Source organism: Centroberyx gerrardi, chromosome 13, assembly GCF_048128805.1.
Source record: "Centroberyx gerrardi isolate f3 chromosome 13, fCenGer3.hap1.cur.20231027, whole genome shotgun sequence".
Taxonomy (NCBI): domain Eukaryota; kingdom Metazoa; phylum Chordata; class Actinopteri; order Beryciformes; family Berycidae; genus Centroberyx; species Centroberyx gerrardi.
In genome coordinates this window covers 19,796,058-19,817,421 of record NC_136009.1, presented here as the reverse complement: position 1 = coordinate 19,817,421, position 21,364 = coordinate 19,796,058, and the positions used below count along the sequence as shown (strand labels likewise).

Genomic DNA, 21,364 nt, shown 5'->3' with positions numbered 1-21,364 from the left:
TGCAAGCATGTTTTGCCTTTCTTTGCTGTCAAGAGCAGGCATGTTTTGGAATGTACAGTATTACACCAGCAATGTCTTTGTAATAAATAGGAGGAAGAATCGTTTTTTTCCCGTTTTGAACCTATTGCTCAAATTAAACCGTAACCCATACATTAAGAACAGATTTGGAAAGAAAAATTTATTTTATGCTTGTGCGTGTGCATGTGTGTGCATGTAAACGTGTGCGTGTGTGTGTGTGTGTGTGTGTGTGTGTGTGTTGGGAGGCGGTGGTGTCACAGTGTTTTAACAATGTAGACAGCTGACTGAGCGGCTCGTTCGCGGTGCCAGTCAGAACCTGTCTGACCAGCTCAGGAAGACGACCTGTTTTCTTAGGACTCACATTCTCACAAGCTCTTTTCATTGAGAGAGATCCTCTTGTGTCTTCTCTGCTTATCAGTAATACTGCCGTCCTTATCCAAATACTTTGTTGCGTAATGATAGATAGCCCACATTATCAGTGTACAATCGTAGCCCCGTGCAGCACTTTATCAATGGCTTCTTTGTTATTTGGCAGTGAAAGCCAGAGAAAATGCGTGGATCAACATTTGATTTAAGCTGTTTTTTTGGTCATGTCAAGAAGTTGACCTAAAAATCAGATATGCTTCAACTAGGCTGAAGTTAAGTTAAATTAAGATTTGTATTCATTATGAGATTTAGTGAAAATTCCCTTAAGAAATGTGTATTCCTCTTGAATCTCATGGAATCTGTGACACACAAAATCTCTTCTCAGAAATGACACGGTCTGGATATGCTGGTCGTAGCGGTTGTTTTAACTAGCCTGAATAGCAGTGGAAAGATTCAGCCCTTTGCCAGTATAAATACAGCCAGCTCATTTTGACTCATGAGCAAGCGCTCGCTTCATCGCTGGGATTTGATTCCAATTGTAGATGCAACCCAGATCGGCTATTTTCAGCTGAAAGCTGGCCAAGTTATGACTGCACAGATCAAATTCACAGAAGACACATACAGAAACTCATAAATTTATCCAGTGTGTTACATAAATGGGATATGTTTCTGATTGGTATTAGGCCTTGGATAAATGCTTTGCTGACATTGCATTGCAAGTGCATATGTCTGTGATGTGCAGCCAGTATCATTTCTAGTAGAAGGCGTTTCAGGTCACATTCATATGAATCATCTTTTTTTTTGGGGGGGGGGGGGGGGGGGGGGGTATTTTTTTGGGCATTTTCGCCTTTATTAGATAGCTCAAAGTTGAGAGAGACAGGAAAGATTGGGAGAGAGAGGGATGACATGCGACAAAGGTCTTGGGTCGGATTTGAACCCAAGGTGTTTACATGGTATGCTTCTTAGCCCACTGAGCCACCAGGACGCCCCATATGAATCATCTCATCTCAATGAATTCTTATGCACTGAATCTAATTCTTCTTTTTTTTCTGTCCCTACAGTATGCCAAGGCATCACCAACAGATTCAACCTGCTGGGGTCCAAAGAGGACCACTACCAGCACATGGTGAAGACCTACAGCAACTGCACTGTGGTCCTGGAGAATCTGGAGGTCACCCACATGGAGGAGCACCATGACCTGTCCTTCCTCAGGGTAAGGACTGCACTCAGTTACTCGGTTACTGCTGGAAACATTACTGCATGATAAACATGCTCACTGCAGATGGTGCAAGGATCGTACAAGCTTTTTTTAGAAATGTCTTTGGTGGTCTGAAGCCAGTTTGCCAGGCAGTCTGTCCTGGATACTCGTAGGCTCTTCACTGCTCTTATCGCTTCAGTTCAGATAATTAAAAGCGGTGGAGGGCGGGTCCATAGCGACGGATAATTCAGTGTGTTTGTAACGCTCTGGTTGGAACCTTGTTTGAACCCTAGCTGTAAAGACAAAGTTGTGAACACCAGGCAGATGTGATTAGGGACCACACGTACACTGTTACACACACACACACACACACAAAATAACATAAACTCAGCAGATATGCAATAATACAGACTAGTTCTATCAACAACACAGCACCTGTGCAACTGCAATTCACAACAAAAACTGCCTTTACACCATTGGTTTTCTAACTTCTTCGTCCACAGTCCATTCAGGAGGTGGGGGGTTATGTGCTGATCGCCCTCAACACAGCTCCCAGGATTCCCCTGGACAACCTGCGTATCATCCGAGGCCATTTCCTCTACGACGGAGATTTTGCCCTTTCTGTGCTGTTCAACTATAACAAATCCATGGGTCAGGGCAGCACCGAGCTTCCTCTGACCAGCCTGACAGGTCAGTACCAAAGACTGTAAAACAAGATGGACGTAGTGAGTGTGACGTCACCCATAGGTTTCTGAAGGGCCGTTTTGAAGCCTGGAGATTGGGTTCACGATCACCGCCATGTTGACATTTTTTGGAGCGAGACCAAGGGTCGTCCGCAGAGCTGCAGCTCCGCCTACTATTGGTCCATAATCAGCAACATGTTGATCACTGGACAGGCGACCTGTCAATCACTAGGAAAACAATCCCATTTTATATCCGTTATATCCCGTTAATGACAGTTATTTTGAAAAAGTGAAATTAGCTACTGAGACCATAACCTCTTGTTGAAAAAATGTATTGACTTTATATTTTGAGTGAGAAGTTGGGTTGTGGTTACATTGACTTGCATGGAGTTGGGCTGGGTTTGGAGTCTTTTTGGAGCCGGCCTGTAGCAGACGTTAGAGGAATTGCCGCCACTTCCTTATTGGCTTCAAAATTCACCCGTGGTTTTGGCCGCTTGGTCAGTACACCTCTCTGTACACAAGTTCTCCATGACAGGATTTCTCCCAAAATCTCTTGACTTGCGTCAACTTTGTAAGGAATAAAACTTTCAGCCCTTAAGATGTTTTTCATGGCAGCATTTTGTTGATAATAAAAAATACATTTCTTTACCCTTGTGTTGTAAAATTGTATTATTGCATGTGGACTCACTGTAGCAGTTGTCTTTTTTTTTTTCAGAAATTCTTAAAGGAGGAGTTAAGTTCTCAGGAAACCAGCTTTGCAACGTGGAGACAATCCAGTGGTATGATATTGTGAACGGCGACAGTAAACCCACCATGGAGCTGCCTGAGCCGAGCAACAACCCATTGTGTAAGGAGTTCATTTGATTGACAACAGAAAAAAATATATAAAAGTAATTCATCCCATCAGTTGATTTATGTAATACTACAGCAGCTCAACAAGTCTCTTTTTATGCAGGTAAAACATGTGACTCAAGTTGCTTCAATGGCTCATGCTGGGCTCCCGGTCCTCAGAACTGTCAGACTTGTAAGTCCTGATGTGTGATTATTTGATCTTCTCTGAAAAGAAAAACTCATTCAGCTCCTCACAAAAACAAAACAATTACCTTTGGTCTATTAATACTATTCCAAAATCAAACCTGAAAAAATGAATTGTTTGCCCCTGTTTCTGTCTCTAGTGACAAAGCTGAACTGCGCGGAGCAGTGCTCTAAGAGATGCATGGGACCTTCACCCAGCGACTGCTGCAATGAGCACTGTGCTGCTGGCTGCACAGGACCCAGGCCCACCGACTGTCTGGTGAGAGGAAGACATCTTCATATAGGGGCAGGAGTAATGACATGATCAAGGAGTGGGGGAGGAGGTATGGAAGAGTATTAGGGCCATTGTGTATGTGTTTATTATTTTTTTTTTTTACCACAGCTGGGAGGAGGGGGGTAATATTCTGAGAAAAAATTCAGAAATTCTGAGATTAAAGTCAGAAATTTGTGGGGGAAAACTCTGAATTTCTGAGATTAAACTCAGAAATTTCTTGCAAATTTCTGAGTTTTTTCTCATAGTATTACCCCCCTCCCCAGGCTGCAGTAAAAAAAAAAAAAAATTCACCTACAATGGCCCTAATACTCTTCCGTAAGGAGGAAAGGCTGAGAAAACAACATAAACCAAAACAATGAATGTTTCATATTTCCCCATTACATCTTTATGAGATGCTTCACACGAAAAAAAGCTCTTACACAATAGCATCTGTTTTCTGATCCGGAGCACATTGTCGTTGGTCTCAGCTCCAATGAGACATATAACGACTGATTAAATCTTTCATTTGGCAGTGCCTTGAGAATCAGCCTGTGCTCTCCCTCTCTGTGCGGCTCCGAGGCTTAAGCTGAGAGTATGATAGAGGAATGCAGTGTTATCATTAGCGCGGGGCTCTGTTATGGTCCCAGTGTACTGGATGGCTGTTGTTTGTGCTGCAGGCCTGTCGGGACTTCCAGGATGACGGGGTGTGTAAGGACTCCTGCCCGGGCCTCATGCGCTACGACCCCAACCTGTACCAGCTGGTACCCAACCCGCACGGAAAGTACAACTTCGGGGCCACCTGTGTCAAGAACTGCCCACGTAAGAACGACTAAGAACAGAGAAACCTGTCTTCAAATTAGTTTTTTTTTCACCCTAAATTGTGACTAAACCTGTGCCCTTACCAGGAAACGGTGCTGCACCTAGTTATTGGTGTATTTATTACCGTACATAAAAGCATGCACTGTAGCAGTTGTCTTGACAGCCAAGATAAATAAAATAATACTGGAGGGTTTCACTTGCCAATGTGCAACAAATCATGCATGAATATGGGCTTTTTCACATTGTGGTATGCTGAACAAGTGCCCAGGTTTTCCCTCGGGGTCGTTAGACATTCAGTGGTTACAGTCTTTCAGAGTTTAATTATAAACTGTATAAACAAGGAAAGAAAATGATTGAGTTTCGGGGCGTGTTAATGCAACAACTGTGCTCTCTCATTTTAACTTGTATAGTCCTAACCTAGTACTGCTCAGTCTATACTGTATGACCTGCAGTATTATCATGCACCTGCAATTATATTGGAGATATAACCCATATACTGTAAGTTGTAATTGCTGAGAGGTACAATTAGATTGGTTGCGATATTCTTTGTCTTTATGAGCCCAGATTCTTAGCAGTGCAGATAAGTGTATGTCCCTGTATGAAGTAAGCAGCTTGTATTTTATGGTTCACCCCAGATAACTATGTTGTGACGGACCATGGAGCGTGTGTGCGCACATGCAGCGGTAACACATACGAGGTGGACGAGGGAGGAGTCAGGAAGTGTACCAAGTGTGATGGAATGTGCCCAAAAGGTAGGAGTTAAGCCCTTACAACAACACTGTGTGACCTGGGGACACCGTTCCGAGTGCATATACAGCATGTGCTCCCTTGCATAGACAATAGCCGTTACCTGCTGCTGCTGCTGCTGCACTTTCCCAAGCGTGCACTGAAATGTTGTGAAATGTTTCCTGTATTGATATTTGTTTTCTTGTTGCTGCTGATTGCTCACAGTGTGCAATGGACTTGGAATGGGAAATCTGGCTCAGACCCTGTCTATCAATGCCTCCAACATTGACTCTTTTAAGAACTGCACCAAAATCAATGGTAACATCGCTATCATCCACACATCGATTCATGGGTGAGTTAAGGACATGCAGCATGTTTACAGCAATAGAATATGAGCAATATTTTCACACTATGCCTATTATAATTAGCTATATTCATTTTAATAGAGTACTGGGCACCTTTGCCAAGATAATATATACATTCTTGTTATTTGTAGGGATGATTATACCAAAACACCAAAGATGGACCCTGCCCAGCTAGATGTGTTTAAGACCGTTAAAGAAATTACTGGTAAGATTGCGTAAGAGCTGAGCAATGCATAACACACTTTTACAATGTCCTATTATCTTTCTAATGGCAAGCATTTGTTTGCATTTCCCATAATAGTTTTGCAATTATTTAAATATCTGTTTCCTCAGGATACCTGTTAATTCAAACGTGGCCACAGAGCATGACCTCACTTAGTCCGTTTGAGAATCTGGAGATCATCCATGGGCGAACCACACGGTATGTTCCTTTTAAAGACCTCCTGCAGATTCACAACCATTAGATCACACAGAATGAATGAGTCAAGCGTTATCCGATGCAGTCATAAACTCTCTTTCTTTTTTTCTCCTTTCCCCTCTCTCCCTTTCCCACTTTTCCCATTGGTATCTCAGTGGTAGCCGTAGTTTGGCTATTGTCCAGCTGGGCATCAAGCACTTGGGCCTTCGGTCCCTGAGGGAGATCAGTGATGGAGACGTAGTCATCACCAAGAACCCCAACCTCTGCTACACCAAGAGGCGCCACTGGAAGGGGCTCTTCAAATCAGAAAGCCAGACTGTCAAGATAGAGGAAAACGCAGATGCTGCCACCTGCGGTAAATTGAATTGGTTTCCTACACAGAAGGCAGTTAAATTGTTTTTGTTGTTGTGTGACTTCTGATTGATTACGCCACGCAGAAGCTAGATTCAAATTAATGAAGTCTATTTTAGAAACTGTCTCATTATGGGGAAAAAGATAAGAATTGTAGTTGAGATTGTATGTATTTGTTTTCAGCTGTGAAGAACAACACTTGTGAGAGGAAGTGCACCAAGGAAGGCTGCTGGGGCCCCGGCCCGGCCATGTGCTTCGCCTGCCGGGACTACAGCCGGGACGGGAGCTGTGTTGACTCCTGCAACATCCTGGAGGGGTAAGGGAGGAATCAGGCTCACTCCCTTTTTAAGCCCTGAAATGCAGTGTTCCTTATTTTAGACAAATAAACAAGTTTGATCATCAGATCTGTGCGCTACAGTTAACTCCTTTAAAGTCTATTTTCATACCATGAGCATTTCCTGACCATGATATTAGACGAGATCTAGGATTTGTTATTGAGGCCGAATTGAGTCCAAGTAAGACCTAAGGTATTTTGAAGTTAAACCTAAATCTTTAGAAGACAAACACTGTAGCTGGAATGGCACACTCGCTCACAACTGTTTATCTTCGGAGATCTCTGTCAAACATTGAATGTTGCCATGCTTACAATTTAACTCCTGCCCTCAAAAAAGGGATCAAGTATTTCACTTCAAATGTAACTGTTTGAAATTAAGTGCACTAGCAGTGAGAGTCTGTCAGCTTTGTTATTGTTTTTGCAGAGAACCACGGGAGGCAGTAGTGAATCAAACCTGCATGGAGTGTAACTCTGAGTGTCAGCCCCTGAATGGAACCGCGACCTGCAGTGCGCCTGTATGTGTGCCACCAATAACCAAACTGTGCTTGCATACATAGGAAAAATCCACCATAAAACACTTTTAACACTGTTGACAAAACAGCTATTGGCGATGTACCTTGCATTTCTGGGCCCATTTTGTTGTTTGGTGGTGTATTTTTCTTATTCCCCCGGATAAGTGGCCAAACATAGATGATGTGATGTCACATTGAGGGATTGCCAACACAGCTACAATGGAGTTTGATAGCAGAACATTTTTCAGCTATCTAAAACATCAGTGGAAAACATCCTGTTTTGGTTTCAGCCCCTCAAAATCAAAGAGAAAGGGCTTCTTTCTAGACTCACCATTTTGCACCGAAGTTCAAAAATCATACAGGGAGAAATCCATCGGAGAAGAGCCAGAGATACCAATTTCTCCACCAGCAGAAGCCTCAATAGACCATAATGCAATGCAGCCACAAGGCATTTTGCATTTGAATAAGATCATAGACAAGACCCCAAGTTCACGTACTAGTTGGCTAGCTAGCTGTATTCATACAGTCATACAGCCACCTTTGATTGAAAGCAACAAGTTCACAGCCTTTCTCTGAGGCTTGTTGGAAGTCATTCTGCTTGAGGTTGAGACAGAGACAGTTTGAGGGAGGGAAAAGTAAATTACAACACTAACCCAACTCCTGGAATGCATTGAATCTAACAAATGATGATGATGTCTAATAATGTAAGAGTACCCAAGGGTGGAATTTTCCTTTTTAAGTGTCTGTTCACCTGCCTAAACTGAAGTGCCTAACATGTCTTTTGTTGCCAAACATTTGTGGTTTTATGAGGAAAATGGATGCAGTTTGCCTTGAGAAATTATTCACTGGAATGAGTTCAGTCTTTACTACCATGAGGCAGTGCAGTCTACATAATATCTACTCCTAATCTCAAGAGAGTTGTAAACATGACGGCCTTACTTTTACTTTCAGGGGCCTGGTAATTGTACCAAGTGTGCCAACTTCCAAGATGGACTGTTCTGTGTGTTTCGTTGCCCCCAAGGGGTGCCAGGGAGGGACGACACTCTCGTCTGGAAATACGCCGATGAGTTGAACGTGTGCCGGCTGTGCCACAAAAACTGCACCCAAGGGTAAGGCCATTGTTCTGCCAACCCAAGAACAGTGATAAATGACACACCATTTCATTCTGTTGAAAAGGATCCAGACGTTTAACACACTGTAAATATTTCCTGACAGCTAACATTTGTCTTTTATAATATTAATCAGTAAACTTATTTCAGACTAGCAGGGTCAGCTGTGCTGTTTTTTCTGTTATTGTTGGCACAATGTGGGCTCTGACCTGCCGAGTGGGCTGTTCCAAGCCAGAGGGGTCAGCTGTCACATTAGCCAATTGTTGATAAGATTAATGGTGAAATTACACATTGTTAGATAAGGTGTTGTGGAATACATTTAAGCCCAATTATAGGTACAAATGTCAGTGAGTATTGGTGTGCAGGGGAGTGGTTCTGGGATGCCAGAATTTACTGTTGAGTCTTCTGGAGGTGTCTTGGGCCTGTGATGGGAATTTCTTGATAATCCCAACAACATGCAGTTCCCACTTTTAACCAACATCCTTTGCTCCGACATCCAAACCCGGTTTCTACGTAGGTGATCACTCTAATCCTGTGGTCACACTACGAGCAATTTGGTTGATGGGTCGTTTTGACGAAGAAAAATAAGCTTTGATTTATAGAAATACTATATTTTTCACTGATTTGGTATTGCCTTTCATAACCTTGATAAGTTAACATAGCTGGCTTGTAATCGCTAATTAACTAGCATTAATTGGAAATAAACAGAAAAAAATAAATAAAATGACTTAAGAGCTTATCATCATCCCCAATGATAGATGCAGCCGTTCTCCAAGCATCGTTAAGAGACATTTATTCTTGTAGACTTTCAAATAAAAGTTATAGAGAACTAGGAAGCTTTTAATGGCTGTAATCAACTTCTCGTCCATTTTGCACTTTCCAGGTGGAACTATTGTTCATGAAACAAAATCACATCGGTAGGGAAACAAGGAAGTGCGGAAACCTGATTGGCTTTTGATGGCAGATGATCGCAAAGAGTTTCCCTGGTTGTTCAGCTCTATAGGAAATGTGTGAATGTACAGTAAAGTGACAGTTACATCAGATCCTTTGTATTGATTTGTTTACAGATGCAATGGGCCTGGTCTTCGAGGCTGCCAGACTAAACAGTGAGTAAATTACACAAATGGTCATTGATACTTAAGAATACACTGATATTGCCGAAAGTAGACATTCTAATCTCATCTCTCTTTGTTGATTGGATCTGCGTAGGTGCTCTGTTTTCTGTCTGCATTCTTAAATTGGTTCCCCACTGTCTTTCAGCCATCCTGGCATTTCCATGATTGCGGCTGGTGTTGTTGGCGGTCTGCTGGCTATCCTCATCGCGGGCCTGTCTGTCTTTGTGCTGCTTCGCCGACGCCACATCAAGAGGAAGAGGACCATGCGCAGATTTCTCCAAGAGAAAGAGGTAAGATGTGGAAACTGAGTCGAGGATTAATTTGCCGAGATACAAGCCTGCTGTATGTAGAGATGGTAGTTTTTTACTAGAATTTTAACAGCTGAGAGAGAAAGTATAGAAGTAGAGAAAGAGAGAAAGTGTGGAAACTGTGGGCATCAAGTCCATATTATGTCTATTTTTTGGATTATTTGTATTGAATATTGATCTGCTACAGTGCATTGTGAGAGAATCATGAGTGTTATTTGAGAGACACTATGTGAGACGTTCCTTTTTTTCTCCAGTTGGTTGAACCTTTGACTCCAAGCGGAGAAGCACCTAACCAGGCTCTGCTGCGGATCCTGAAGGAACCCGAGTTCAGGAAGATCAAAGTGCTGGGATCAGGGGCTTTTGGTACAGTTTACAAGGTAATAACGTGTCTCGGGTTTGTGTCAAAATGCCTTGTTCTGATTCCAATCCCAACTACTGTATCGCTGAGCTATACTGAAGCTAGAGCTAGACGTATGTGCCAAGATTACATAGCCAACACCCCACAGTGTTTTCCTTCATCTACATCTGTTGCTAATTTTTCAATTAAAAGTCACATTTCTAACTTACCAGATCATGTATCCGTCAGTTCACTCTCACTTTCTGTGGTGTGTGTGTGTATATGTGTCAAGGTCCCCACGGGTCCTTGAAATCCTTGAAAGTTTGTGAATTTGAGGAAAAAAAATCAAGGCCTTGAAAGTTTTTGAAAATAGACATAAATAGACATGGGTCATTGAAAGTGCTTGGATTTATATATTTTGTGCAAGAATAGAAATTGAAGTTCAATTGAAGGCAAGAGACCACATAGTCTGCCATCACTGTAACACAGCACAGTTGAGTTGTTCACTCATTCAAGCCTCTCTCTCTTTTTAATTGTCTGTGAGCTTCTGTACAGCCTGCTAGTTCTCATTATAAAAATTCTCGGTGTTGTAATAGTAATTAACCTTGATCCGTGTCTCAAACTATGCCGTGTTGGGTCCTTGAATTTGGGACTGGAAAATCCTTGAAAAGTCCTTGAATTTGATGTTTAAGAAGGTGTGGGAACCCTGATGTGTGTGTGTGTACATATGCACGCTTGCGTGTGCACCCGCATGTCTGTGTGTCCACGTTTGTCTGTTTGTGCATGCGTATGTTTGTGTGTATATACATGTGTGAGTCTATGTGTGCATGCTACGGTGATGTTTGCTGTATTTAAATCAGCTTGATGGTTTAGCTCCAATAATAGCCTATGAAATAACAAACTTTTGTCCACACAGGGCCTGTGGGTTCCAGAGGGAGAGGATGTGAAGATCCCTGTGGCCATCAAGGTTTTGAGAGAGGCCACATCACCAAAAGCCAACAAAGAGATCTTAGATGTAGGTTCCTTGTTTTTATTTGGATAATTTTTCGACGTAAGCTTGCTGTCACACTGTTGAGTCAGCGTTAAAACAGCTATTCATTTCATAATTTATTTCCCAAGTTGCTTTAATTAAGTTAACATTACTGGTAGGAAATTACAGTAGATAGAATTCTATACATGGATTTTAACACCATTTATTTTGGTAATTATCACAATATTTTGACATGATAAAAAGGCTCAGAACCCCATTCTGTTGTATACGGTGAGTGACAATTATTGCTAGCCAGACGTCGATTAAAGTGTCATGTTTCCTCTAATTCATAGCACATGCACCTCTATTTGAAATTAATGACCACTTATTTTCCCTCAAATGGAGAACGTGTCATGTTTCTAGACAGTGACCCTCTCATTGGGCTGCAGGAAATGGGATTAGCTCATTGAAGGACCTTGTGTGGGCGTCTAATCCAAGGCTGAGGTGTTCTGGAGAGGAATGCATTCCTGTAGCCACACAGAAAAAGCACAGCCTGTTAAAAAAGCTTGGTGCAAAGGGTTGAACGTGCGTCTTGGATGCAGTGGTTTTGTGGTCATGTTGCTCAGTCACTCCACATCTAGGAGGTGCGGTAGACACGCAACGTCCTCTGAACTTACTGACTTTACGGCAGAGGATCGCTTTGAAGGGGAAAAGTTTCCTAAGTTTGCTTTGAAGCCTCTTTTTCATCAGGCTGTTATAATTACTGACCTCACAGTTAACTGGTTATTCACATAACGATGTCTGTACTGTAAGATAAATTTAGAAACTGTGCATTTATGAGAGGAAGCTAACTAAATTAAGCTCATTGTGAAGTCTTGTTTGCGTGGTCCTCCTATAATTGTTTGTAGGAAGCTTATTTTCGGTGGCCAGTGTGGATTATCCCCATTCACTTTTGTTTTACATGACTTTTCTGTATGTCTGTGTACGGCAGGAGGCTTATGTGATGGCCAGTGTGGACCATCCTCATGTGTGTCGTCTGCTGGGCATCTGCCTGACCTCCACAGTGCAGCTGGTCACCCAGCTGATGCCCTACGGCTGCCTACTGGACTACGTCAAGGAGAACAAGGACAATATCGGCTCCCAGTACCTGCTCAACTGGTGTGTGCAGATAGCCAAGGTAAGGGAGAAACCTGTTGTGAGAAATGTATTCCTTTACAGTGTGTCACGCTGCTTCTTTACCACAGTTAAATGGTGACGTCTATTGTGGTCCTGCTGTCTTCGTATGTTGTTGTTGTTGTTGTTTGATAGACTTTTAAGATTCAGTTTCTGTTTTTGTCATCTTTACCTTGCCAAACAATAACATACTGTACACCCAGCCTGTAATCACTTGGAAGGACTGCTGAATGACTAATCAGGTGATGACTATGAGTATTTCATGCCAGTATTCAGGGCTTTTAGAACTTTTATCAGGTCTGATCATGCAAGTTGTACGAAGTTGTACAAATTCTGCTACTGTGTCAAACACAGTAGCAGAATCCAACCTGATCAAACAGCTGCTGAAAGTGAACACTGTTCTCATGTATTGATTTACATTTCAACCTTGGTTTGACACAAGGGTATGAACTACCTGGAGGAGCGCCACTTGGTGCACCGTGACTTGGCAGCCAGGAACGTCCTGGTGAAGACTCCTCAGCATGTCAAGATCACCGACTTTGGTCTGGCCAAGCTCCTCAACGCAGATGAGAAGGAGTACCACGCAGATGGAGGAAAGGTCGGTTGGAGAAGAGATTCATATACTGTGTATATATTTTTAGCTGCGACCAGCAGCTAGTATAAGTCACTCTTTCGGCCGGTCGGTAGAGTCGGTCTGTTGGTCCCAAAAACCATTGCACCAAACTGCACCAAAAAGAGTTTGACTCTTTAACCCAGCAAGCACAAAATGTTTACATTATACTATTTCACATGGTCAGTTTAAAAGATAGAATTTTCCAAAGATACTAAGAAAAAAGTTACATCCCACGCACATTGTTTAGGTTGATAACGTTGATTTATGTTGCACACAGTCAAGAATAGGCTTAAATAACAGATCATTGATTAGGCCTATTCATGAACATCCTTATTAGTGACTGCACAATCTAAACAAGTATCAGCCTACTTCAGGCTACCGCTTGTCACAACGGCCCCAATAAGGTAACCCGCACCAGTCTGGTCGCAGCTTGAAATGAAATTGCATGCTTGTTCAAAAGAGGACTTACTGTAAAGGAATGGAATTTGTTCTAGGTCATGAAAATGGTATTTCTGCTTTTGCTCTAGATTATATCTTCGGTAAGTAATGTGATTTGAATGGTTCCTGTCATCGGACTAAGTTATAAGAAAAATGACTATTCAAATCAGATATCTCCCTTCTCCTATCAGTCTTTTGTTGTCTGTTGTAAGCATTTCTTCCCTAATGTACCTCTGTTTTTCCTCACATCAAATTGTCCAGAAGTTGTGTTTAACATTATCTACAGAGAGTCATGAAATTCTCCCTTTCTACAGGTACCAATAAAATGGATGGCTCTCGAATCTATCCTGAACAGGACGTACACACACCAGAGTGATGTATGGAGCTACGGTAAGTCTTATACATTATGCTGTGAATACTTGCTCCACCTCTAACCCAGTAAGGCATGAACCCTGCATGCAATGTCCCAGATGGTGCTTGAAACCTTGTGTAACTTCAGATATATTTAAAACAGCTGGGCTTTTGTACTCCTGTGTATTGGTGACAGTTGCGTTGGAGAAATATTTATTTTCAATGAAGTGTTTTAACAGCAAGTGAGCAAGAAAGAGTGCGGCCTTCGTTTTTTTAATGTTTTGTAACTTAAGGTATAACTTCAGATATTGTTGTTTTTGGATCTAATAATGGTGCAGTCATCAAAATTAAGAGCATAAAAAGGAGTAGGAATAACGTCTTGCTAGCATCTGGGATTTTAAGACACAGGTATCAGACACCCACGCTCCAATAAGTCTCAGATGGACAATATCATGTCAGAAAAGATTGCTGCCTCAGCCCACATAAACAATTCTTCCAGTTCAGGAACACATGTATGCACAGATGCCTATACAAACACACACCGTATGCAAACCAAACACCACACACAGCTCTCTCTCTTGTGTGGGCCAGCCTCCAAATCTTCTTTTCCCTGGGGTTTGATCATACCTTCCGCTCAATAAGGCAAAGCCATCAGCAGGCCCGGGCAGGGAGTGACAGGCTTCCTTTCCTCCTTTTTCCCCCTTTTTCAGTTGCTCAAGCACAGAGATGCATCCTGTTAACTCCCACTCCTGTAGGCAGGGGCCAATTTGTCAGCGTAGCTATTTTGATACCGTGTGATATCTTGGAAACTTGCATCCTGTTACTATCTTCCTTCCTTTTTATGGGGATCAAAACAAAGTCCTCATCTCGAATGATAGCGTGTCAGACTGAGATATGCCGTCTTTCCTCCTTTCTGTAGGTGTAACAGTTTGGGAGCTGATGACGTTTGGGACCAAGCCTTACGATGGTATTCCAGCCAGTGAAATAGCTGCGATCCTTGAGAAAGGGGAGCGTCTGCCTCAGCCGCCTATCTGCACCATAGATGTCTACATGATCATGGTGAAATGTAAGCTTGGTGTCATGCTGGTTGAAACCTACACAACAGAAACAGTTTTTCTACTTAGTACATTCTGTGTATATGCTATCTACAGTTGTAAAGTGAATATATTTGATAAGGTATTATTTTATTTTTTCAGAATGCATGTCTACACGCCACAACACTTTTTGTACATATATATTACAATCTGTAGACTTGTTAATGTGAATACGATGCACATTTACACATCACATATAGAGCTATAAATTGTTATATTCTGCATATACTAATAGTATTTCCACCATTTCATACTATATATATATATACTGATATTTTCTATTCCATTATGTTATGTTTATACATACTTATAGAACATATTTTTATTTTGAGTAAGCAATCATGTCGCTATGTGACAACTGTAACTGCCCACACCTCCCACCAATACAGTCTACTTAACATGCGTTTAAATTGTCACAACATACGCTTATATAACGCCACAACCATTTGCATTCTGTTTGCATTCTATTTTATAGCTTTACATTTTTTTTCTGTTTTTACTGCTTATATTCTATTTGTGTGCTTATATTCTGCTTGTCTTTTTTTCCCTGCTGAATCCTATTACTTTTGCTGCTGCAGTGACCTCATCTCCGCACAAGGAACATTAAAGTTTCATCTTCTATTCTTAACTTATGATGATATGTTGATCTGTTGATGTCTCTGTTAAGGTTGGATGATCGATGCGGATAGCCGGCCTCGTTTCCGGGAACTAATGTCCGAATTTACAAAGATGGCCCGGGATCCCCCCCGTTACCTTGTCATTCAGGTATAATTTTACCTTCCCACAGACCCACTAACCATTTAAAATCTATAGTTGATTTGAACTTTTGATGATTGAGATCCACTATCCTGTATAGGCAAAGTCTATTTCTGTTCCAGGGTGATGACCGCATGCACCTGCCGAGTCCGACAGACACCAGGTTCTACCGCAGCCTGATCAGTGGAGAGGACATGGAGGACGCTGTGGATGCAGACGAGTACCTGGTGCCCCAACATGGCTTCTTCAGCAGCCCCAGCACCTCCCGCACCCCGCTCATCCACTCCACAGTAGGCTACTTCTTATCATCTATACACATACACCCTAGATTTTTGGATCGGGCCATGTCTGTTGGTCTGTCCGGGAGATCATCAGGTGATATCTCAGACGCCACTGACAAAACTCAGAGGGATGACGCATTTAGGCACAGTGTTCTGGTGTTTAAAAAGTTATACTAAACTATAATTACAAAAAATGTTATCTTTGAAAGGCACTCACTCCTACACTGCAAGTCTGAATTGACTCAAAACCTGCTACACACATCCCAGTATCCTTACAAATGACACTAATTGGGCTAATGTGATATCTTGGTATCCAACTAGTCTGATTGGAGGGATGATGCATCTTGTTCTTGGGGTTTATTGATATATGTTCTTGAAACATTTGACTTAAGAGATGGAAAAATAATCTCAATTGACCTTAACTAATTCATTCTAATGTTTTATGAATACATGTTACATCTTGTTAAAATGTTATAAATAAGTGTCCTCTAGCTTCATAATGTATTGAACTGTAATACACTGTCAATCCTGGTATCAAAAGCTCAGACAAGTAAATTCCAGAGGGTAAAAAATGTCCCCAGAAAACCACAGTGTAAGCCAATAGTGGAGAGACAGTGTTCATCAGTGGAAGCCATGGTACAATTATGGATCGGGCCTTCATGTGATGGAGCCATCCAAACAGTTTCTCTCTATAACACAGTGTGTTTGAAGAGAGACAGTCTGATGAAAGCATACCAGTGCTTCTGTCTCAACTAAAGAACAGTTTAGGTCCCCTCTCTGTGACCTTCTCCCTCCCAACAACAGAGAAATAAACACCAGCTCCTTTTAGAGGCAGGATGAACTGTCCCTTGTAAAAGCAAGGATTAACCGATTAAGAAATGCCACTATATCCTATATACCAGCATCACACTTTTTAAGAATGATGAGTGAATTGTTTGAAACTTAAATTGTGCTATTTTGACCATGCGTTTTAGGAAATGGGAAATGGGAATATTATGAGTCAGAATGGAAATAAACTCAGGCTCATTTTTAGCTTGTTGAAAGCAATTAAGTTCCCCTTTCAGCAGCAGAAGCAGATCACATTTGCCTCACGCTTAGTTCGCCGCGACTCTTTTTACCGTCACGGTGAAATTGAATCCGGGTGAACGCACGGCGAGGAGAGGGAAGCTAATTGGCTAGACTTGAATCTGCGTGGGCAGTCGTACCTGGCCTGAACCAGACTGACCCCAGTTGCCCTCATTCTGTTTAACTGTCACCATCGGGACTATATTCTTCCTCTTCCCGACCCTCTACCGACCTGCCCTCCCTCCATCATCTCCCCCTCTCCCACGTTTCCTCCCGGGTGCCCTTTGATTAACGAGAGTTGAAATGAGGCGAAATCATCTACTCTGTACGACTTCAGATGCAGCGAAGGCCATGCGTAGGTCTTGGCTCTTCTACCTGGGATCGGTGCCTGCCACTGAAAGCCTGGTTAGCCCATATGAGCTTTCAAGTTTGATTACCTTTGCAGGCGGACAAACTTGTTAAAATCTTTGCGCAGTGGAGGAGTGGAGCTCAGAATAAGCCTGTTTTTGTAATATTGTTGGGGTACAGCCCTCTGCGGGGCTGAGAACTTTTTACAGATGGTCGCTCTTTCAGCGTGTTCAATTTCCTATTCTTGTTGAAAGTAATTGCATTGCCACAGCTGTCACTCTCCTCTCTTTATTCCCTCGGTTTCCATGGTTTATCGACATTCATAGTGCTTTGACCCTCAGGAACCTGACAGACGTAACAAAGCTTGTCAGATTGTTAGAATGAATATGAATCTGCTTGGTGGAAGTTTATTTCGATCCTCATCAGCTTGTACTGCGATGACAGTTATGGTTCCTAGGGTCCACATAAAAACACATTGCAATCACAATTCAAAGGCAACATATCGTCCCCCAAGCCCCTTAATGAAAATGACCAAAAGAAACAAACACACAAGAAATATATAAATAAAAAAGAAGGCAAGTCTCAATCAAAGAGAGCCAAAATGAAACATAATGACGTCAAAGAAAATAAAGAGTTTAACTAAATCAGAAATTGAGCGCAGCAGATCAACTGTCTGTTGTGAGTTGCACTGAAAATGCCTGTCTAGTTTCTTTTGAAGCCTTTCTTCAATTAGTGTGTGGATTATGGATAATGGTAGCTGATTCAAATATGTCATGGCCCCATACACCACTGTCTTCAGCATTGCATTTGCTCTGGTGTCCTCATGAAATATCAACAAAAGTTTGTTGTCTACTTTGCAGAGTCTGACCAGCAGCATTGGAACGTGCCACAGCAGAAATGGCTTATTGGTAAGAGAAAATCCATCCTATCAAATAAACTCCAAAAAAGAAAAAAAAGATCTTTCTGTCTATGTAGCGTTTTTCAGCAGGAGTGCCTTAGCCTCAGTACCCTCCCATTTATTACAGAACGGGTTCCCAGGCAGAGAAGGAAGCATGGTTCTTCGGTACATCCCTGACCCCACAGACAAACTTTTTGACGAGGCCTTCCAGCCAGCTCCAGGCAAGTATCCTTCAACTTCAAAACGCCTCAATCTCACTTGACATTTTTCTTTTTTTTTGTCGTTCAAGTGATTCTCAGTAGAGCTCTCTCCTCTGTTCCCTCTATTTCATTCAGTAAGGAAGAGGGACATCTAGTGGACAATGTGTGCGTAGCTTATCTGAAAACTTGCTTCATCCATCTCAAACGGCGGTACTGTTCTTATTGCACTGCTGCCAGTGCTGAAAGAACAAATGCTATTTCCCAATTGGTCGAAACTTTTAACAGTACCATGAGTGCATACATTTTTAACACTAGCAGCATTAGGGCCATGTTCAGGACACAAATGGAATTATGCAGTGACCAAAAAAGTGTTAAACAAATCAAATCCAAACTATCTTATATTTTAGATTCTTTATAGTAGCCGCCCTTTGCCTTGATGGAAAGACAAAGGCTTTGGAAAGAAACTCATACATAGGCATCAACTTCACTGTTTATATTTGTCTAAGAAACAAATTTCAAGCATTTAAGCATAAGCCTATAGATCAAATAAGATAATGAAAAACATAGTACATTCAATCAGGTGTGTCCAAATTTTTGACTGGTAGTGTATGTCTTTATGATTTTTAAGTTGTATAAATACCCTCATGGCTCCTTTTTATTGACTCTTAATGTGTGACCATCTAGTGTGCTCGCTAATGTAAATTCTTTCTTACAGACTACATGAACCAGAACGGACTCTCCGACATGATGAACCCCATCTACCAGCACCCCGGTCCCCCCCGCAGCGTCCTGCCCACCATCTCGTCAGACGACGCGGAGACGGAGGACCTGAACTGCTTTATGAACGGAGCCGCGGGACCCGAGTACCTCAACGAGATCCCGCGCCCCGCCGTTCTCTTGCCTACCTCCAACGGCACCGTCCACAGCGTTCAGAAATATCAGCCCCAGAACAGTATAGACAACCCCGACTACCAGCAGGACTTCACTCCCACCTTCAAGACCCACACCAACGGACACATCCCAGCAGCGGAGAACGCAGAGTACCTGGGCCCGGACTGAGGCCTCCTGACGACCCCGAGCCCTGCGGCGGAAGGATCTACATGCAGACACGAAAAAATAAGAGACTGTTTCCTGCTCCGTTAAGAAAGGGCATTGATGGCTAGTGGTACCATGAATTATTTTATATGTCGTATCCGGTCTTGAGGAGTCAAGTGACATGCTGTGCAGCTTTCCGTGTCGTTTGCATGCTGTTATACTTGTCAAGCAAAAACTCGCCTCATTCCAAAGAGTTTCCCTTAACCAACGAACTGCAAATGACTTTGCTTTGATGAAAGCTGGATGAAAGGAGACTTGCATAAAATGACTCAGTGGAGCTGAGCGTTGCTGAACCAGATACGCTCCATGCAAATGTTGTAACCCCTGTCAGAAAGTGAAAATTAGTCTTAACGTTGTGCACAAAATCCGAATGTATTGCTGGAGGAACGCTTTGAAAGGATGCACCTCCATTTATTATAAGGCAAAAGCTGTGTTGCAAAGAAATTAACAGAAAGTGGCAGCTCATCCCGAAACACAACTTAAGGTACATTTGTTGTAGAATCAGAACAAAAACAACAAAAAAAAACACAATCAGTAAACAGTATTGATGAGTGAGTATTTAAAAGGGTTGGCAACTGTTTTCACAACAGTTACAAATGTGCAGTCACTGTTGCAGGACTTTGATGTGAAGCGTCACATTTTTGCATTTCTGTGATTGTGTCAAGAAGATGAAAGGGAGGCTCTTCAGGGTGAAATGCTGGCTGGACTATTGGGGTCTTCAGAGGCCTGACGACACTCTTCCTGAAGGACGAGTCAATGAGGAAACGATAAGATTTCTATGTTGCAATGTATGGTTGATTTAAAGGGGAACACTGCTGAATTTCAGCTTTTAAATACGTTACTTACATGCCCTTGGACAGTTATATTTGTATTAGTACACATTCATTGCTGTCACCCATCGCTCCAAAGAAGAGAGAAGAAGAAAATATGGCAACTGTGGTGGTACCCAAATGATTTTCAGGGGATTATGGTGTGTTTTCTAGTTCGAGACCACTCCTATAATATGAAGCTTATTGTTCAGATATCGTATCGGCCCACAAAGTTAGTCGAGCTTTGGGCTTTACTTATGGTATGGCATCATAAATTAATCTCTGCGTACCCAGGAAGCTCTTTTTACAACGCTGGCCTCTCTTCCTTATTACTCTCCACAGATAGTATGTTTTGTTACACTCCTAACACTAAAAGCTTAGAATGCTTTTAGTGCTCAGCAAGATATATTAAAAATACTTCACCAGAAAAACACACCATTGCTTCAAAAGAGCTTGCAGTAGTTTCATAGAAACTACAGGGGCCACAACCAGCACTTCCCATTAGCCCTGCTAGCTAAAAAAAGAGGTGACAAAGTGGCTGAAAGTTTTGGTTATATGGTCTCTAGCTTTGGGATGTTAAGTGTGTTAAATATTGGTTGAACTGCCTCAAGATTAGCCTATTTGATTTTTTAATTAAAGTGGTATTCCCCTTTAAACGCACTGTGTTATAGAGATAAGCTGTTTGGATGGCTCCATCACGTGACGGAAATGTAAGAAGTTTCTGCTGCTGGTGATCTAATGTAATTATGTTGTTACTAGGGGACCTCTCCTTGTCTGATTTTTTTTTTTTTTTTTTAACAAAACTATACTTGTTATTGTTTCACGCAGGGTTTTAAGTGTCGACACTACATCTATAAATCTGCTCATAGCTTTAAAGTCTTGTAGTCTTGCAAGAGCATTAACTTTGAATACAAATATCTTTCCTAGTTTTAAAGGAATATACTATAGTAGCAACTTGTGAGCCTACTTTTTCAGATTTTACACAGGTACATGTACAGAGAAGAGTGATTATACTGTGTACAATATACCCCCAAATAGTCACCTATAAATTATCCTATCAGTACATGGTTTTACCACTTCATACACAAATATGCACTTATTCCTGACTTGTAATTATTTCATTCAAAAGTGACCATGAATAAAATGTTTTTTTATGGAAATACATCTCATGTTTGGTGTTTGCAACAGCTTTTTTAAATTAAGGAGGTGATATACAGTAAACAGTCAATGCCTGAAGTGCCACTCATCATGTGATTGATTGATGAGTGGCATGAATGATTCACTCACCTCATCAGTCTTTTTATCATGATACCTGTCTTGGCCAGG

The 21,364-nt window shown here is 41.9% G+C and overlaps 1 protein-coding gene across 1 annotated transcript in view; it reads left to right on the top strand.

Annotated features, from left to right (window-relative positions):
• Positions 1-20,830, top strand: part of egfra (epidermal growth factor receptor a (erythroblastic leukemia viral (v-erb-b) oncogene homolog, avian)) — a 37,419-nt gene extending 16,589 nt beyond the window's left edge. The window contains exons 2-28 of the mRNA XM_071910861.2: positions 1,446-1,597; positions 2,086-2,272; positions 2,981-3,112; positions 3,221-3,289; positions 3,441-3,559; positions 4,231-4,372; positions 5,008-5,124; positions 5,324-5,450; positions 5,595-5,668; positions 5,797-5,884; positions 6,037-6,236; positions 6,416-6,548; positions 6,991-7,081; positions 8,030-8,187; positions 9,255-9,293; positions 9,448-9,592; positions 9,865-9,987; positions 10,864-10,962; positions 11,909-12,094; positions 12,533-12,688; positions 13,456-13,531; positions 14,412-14,558; positions 15,254-15,351; positions 15,465-15,632; positions 17,897-17,944; positions 18,062-18,155; positions 18,850-20,830. Of these exons, the coding sequence (XP_071766962.2) occupies positions 1,446-1,597; positions 2,086-2,272; positions 2,981-3,112; positions 3,221-3,289; positions 3,441-3,559; positions 4,231-4,372; positions 5,008-5,124; positions 5,324-5,450; positions 5,595-5,668; positions 5,797-5,884; positions 6,037-6,236; positions 6,416-6,548; positions 6,991-7,081; positions 8,030-8,187; positions 9,255-9,293; positions 9,448-9,592; positions 9,865-9,987; positions 10,864-10,962; positions 11,909-12,094; positions 12,533-12,688; positions 13,456-13,531; positions 14,412-14,558; positions 15,254-15,351; positions 15,465-15,632; positions 17,897-17,944; positions 18,062-18,155; positions 18,850-19,193 (3,512 nt within the window). The 3' untranslated portion in view covers positions 19,194-20,830. The remainder of the gene's footprint in view (positions 1-1,445; positions 1,598-2,085; positions 2,273-2,980; positions 3,113-3,220; positions 3,290-3,440; positions 3,560-4,230; positions 4,373-5,007; positions 5,125-5,323; positions 5,451-5,594; positions 5,669-5,796; positions 5,885-6,036; positions 6,237-6,415; positions 6,549-6,990; positions 7,082-8,029; positions 8,188-9,254; positions 9,294-9,447; positions 9,593-9,864; positions 9,988-10,863; positions 10,963-11,908; positions 12,095-12,532; positions 12,689-13,455; positions 13,532-14,411; positions 14,559-15,253; positions 15,352-15,464; positions 15,633-17,896; positions 17,945-18,061; positions 18,156-18,849) is intronic.
• Positions 20,831-21,364: the final 534 nt, after the last annotated feature.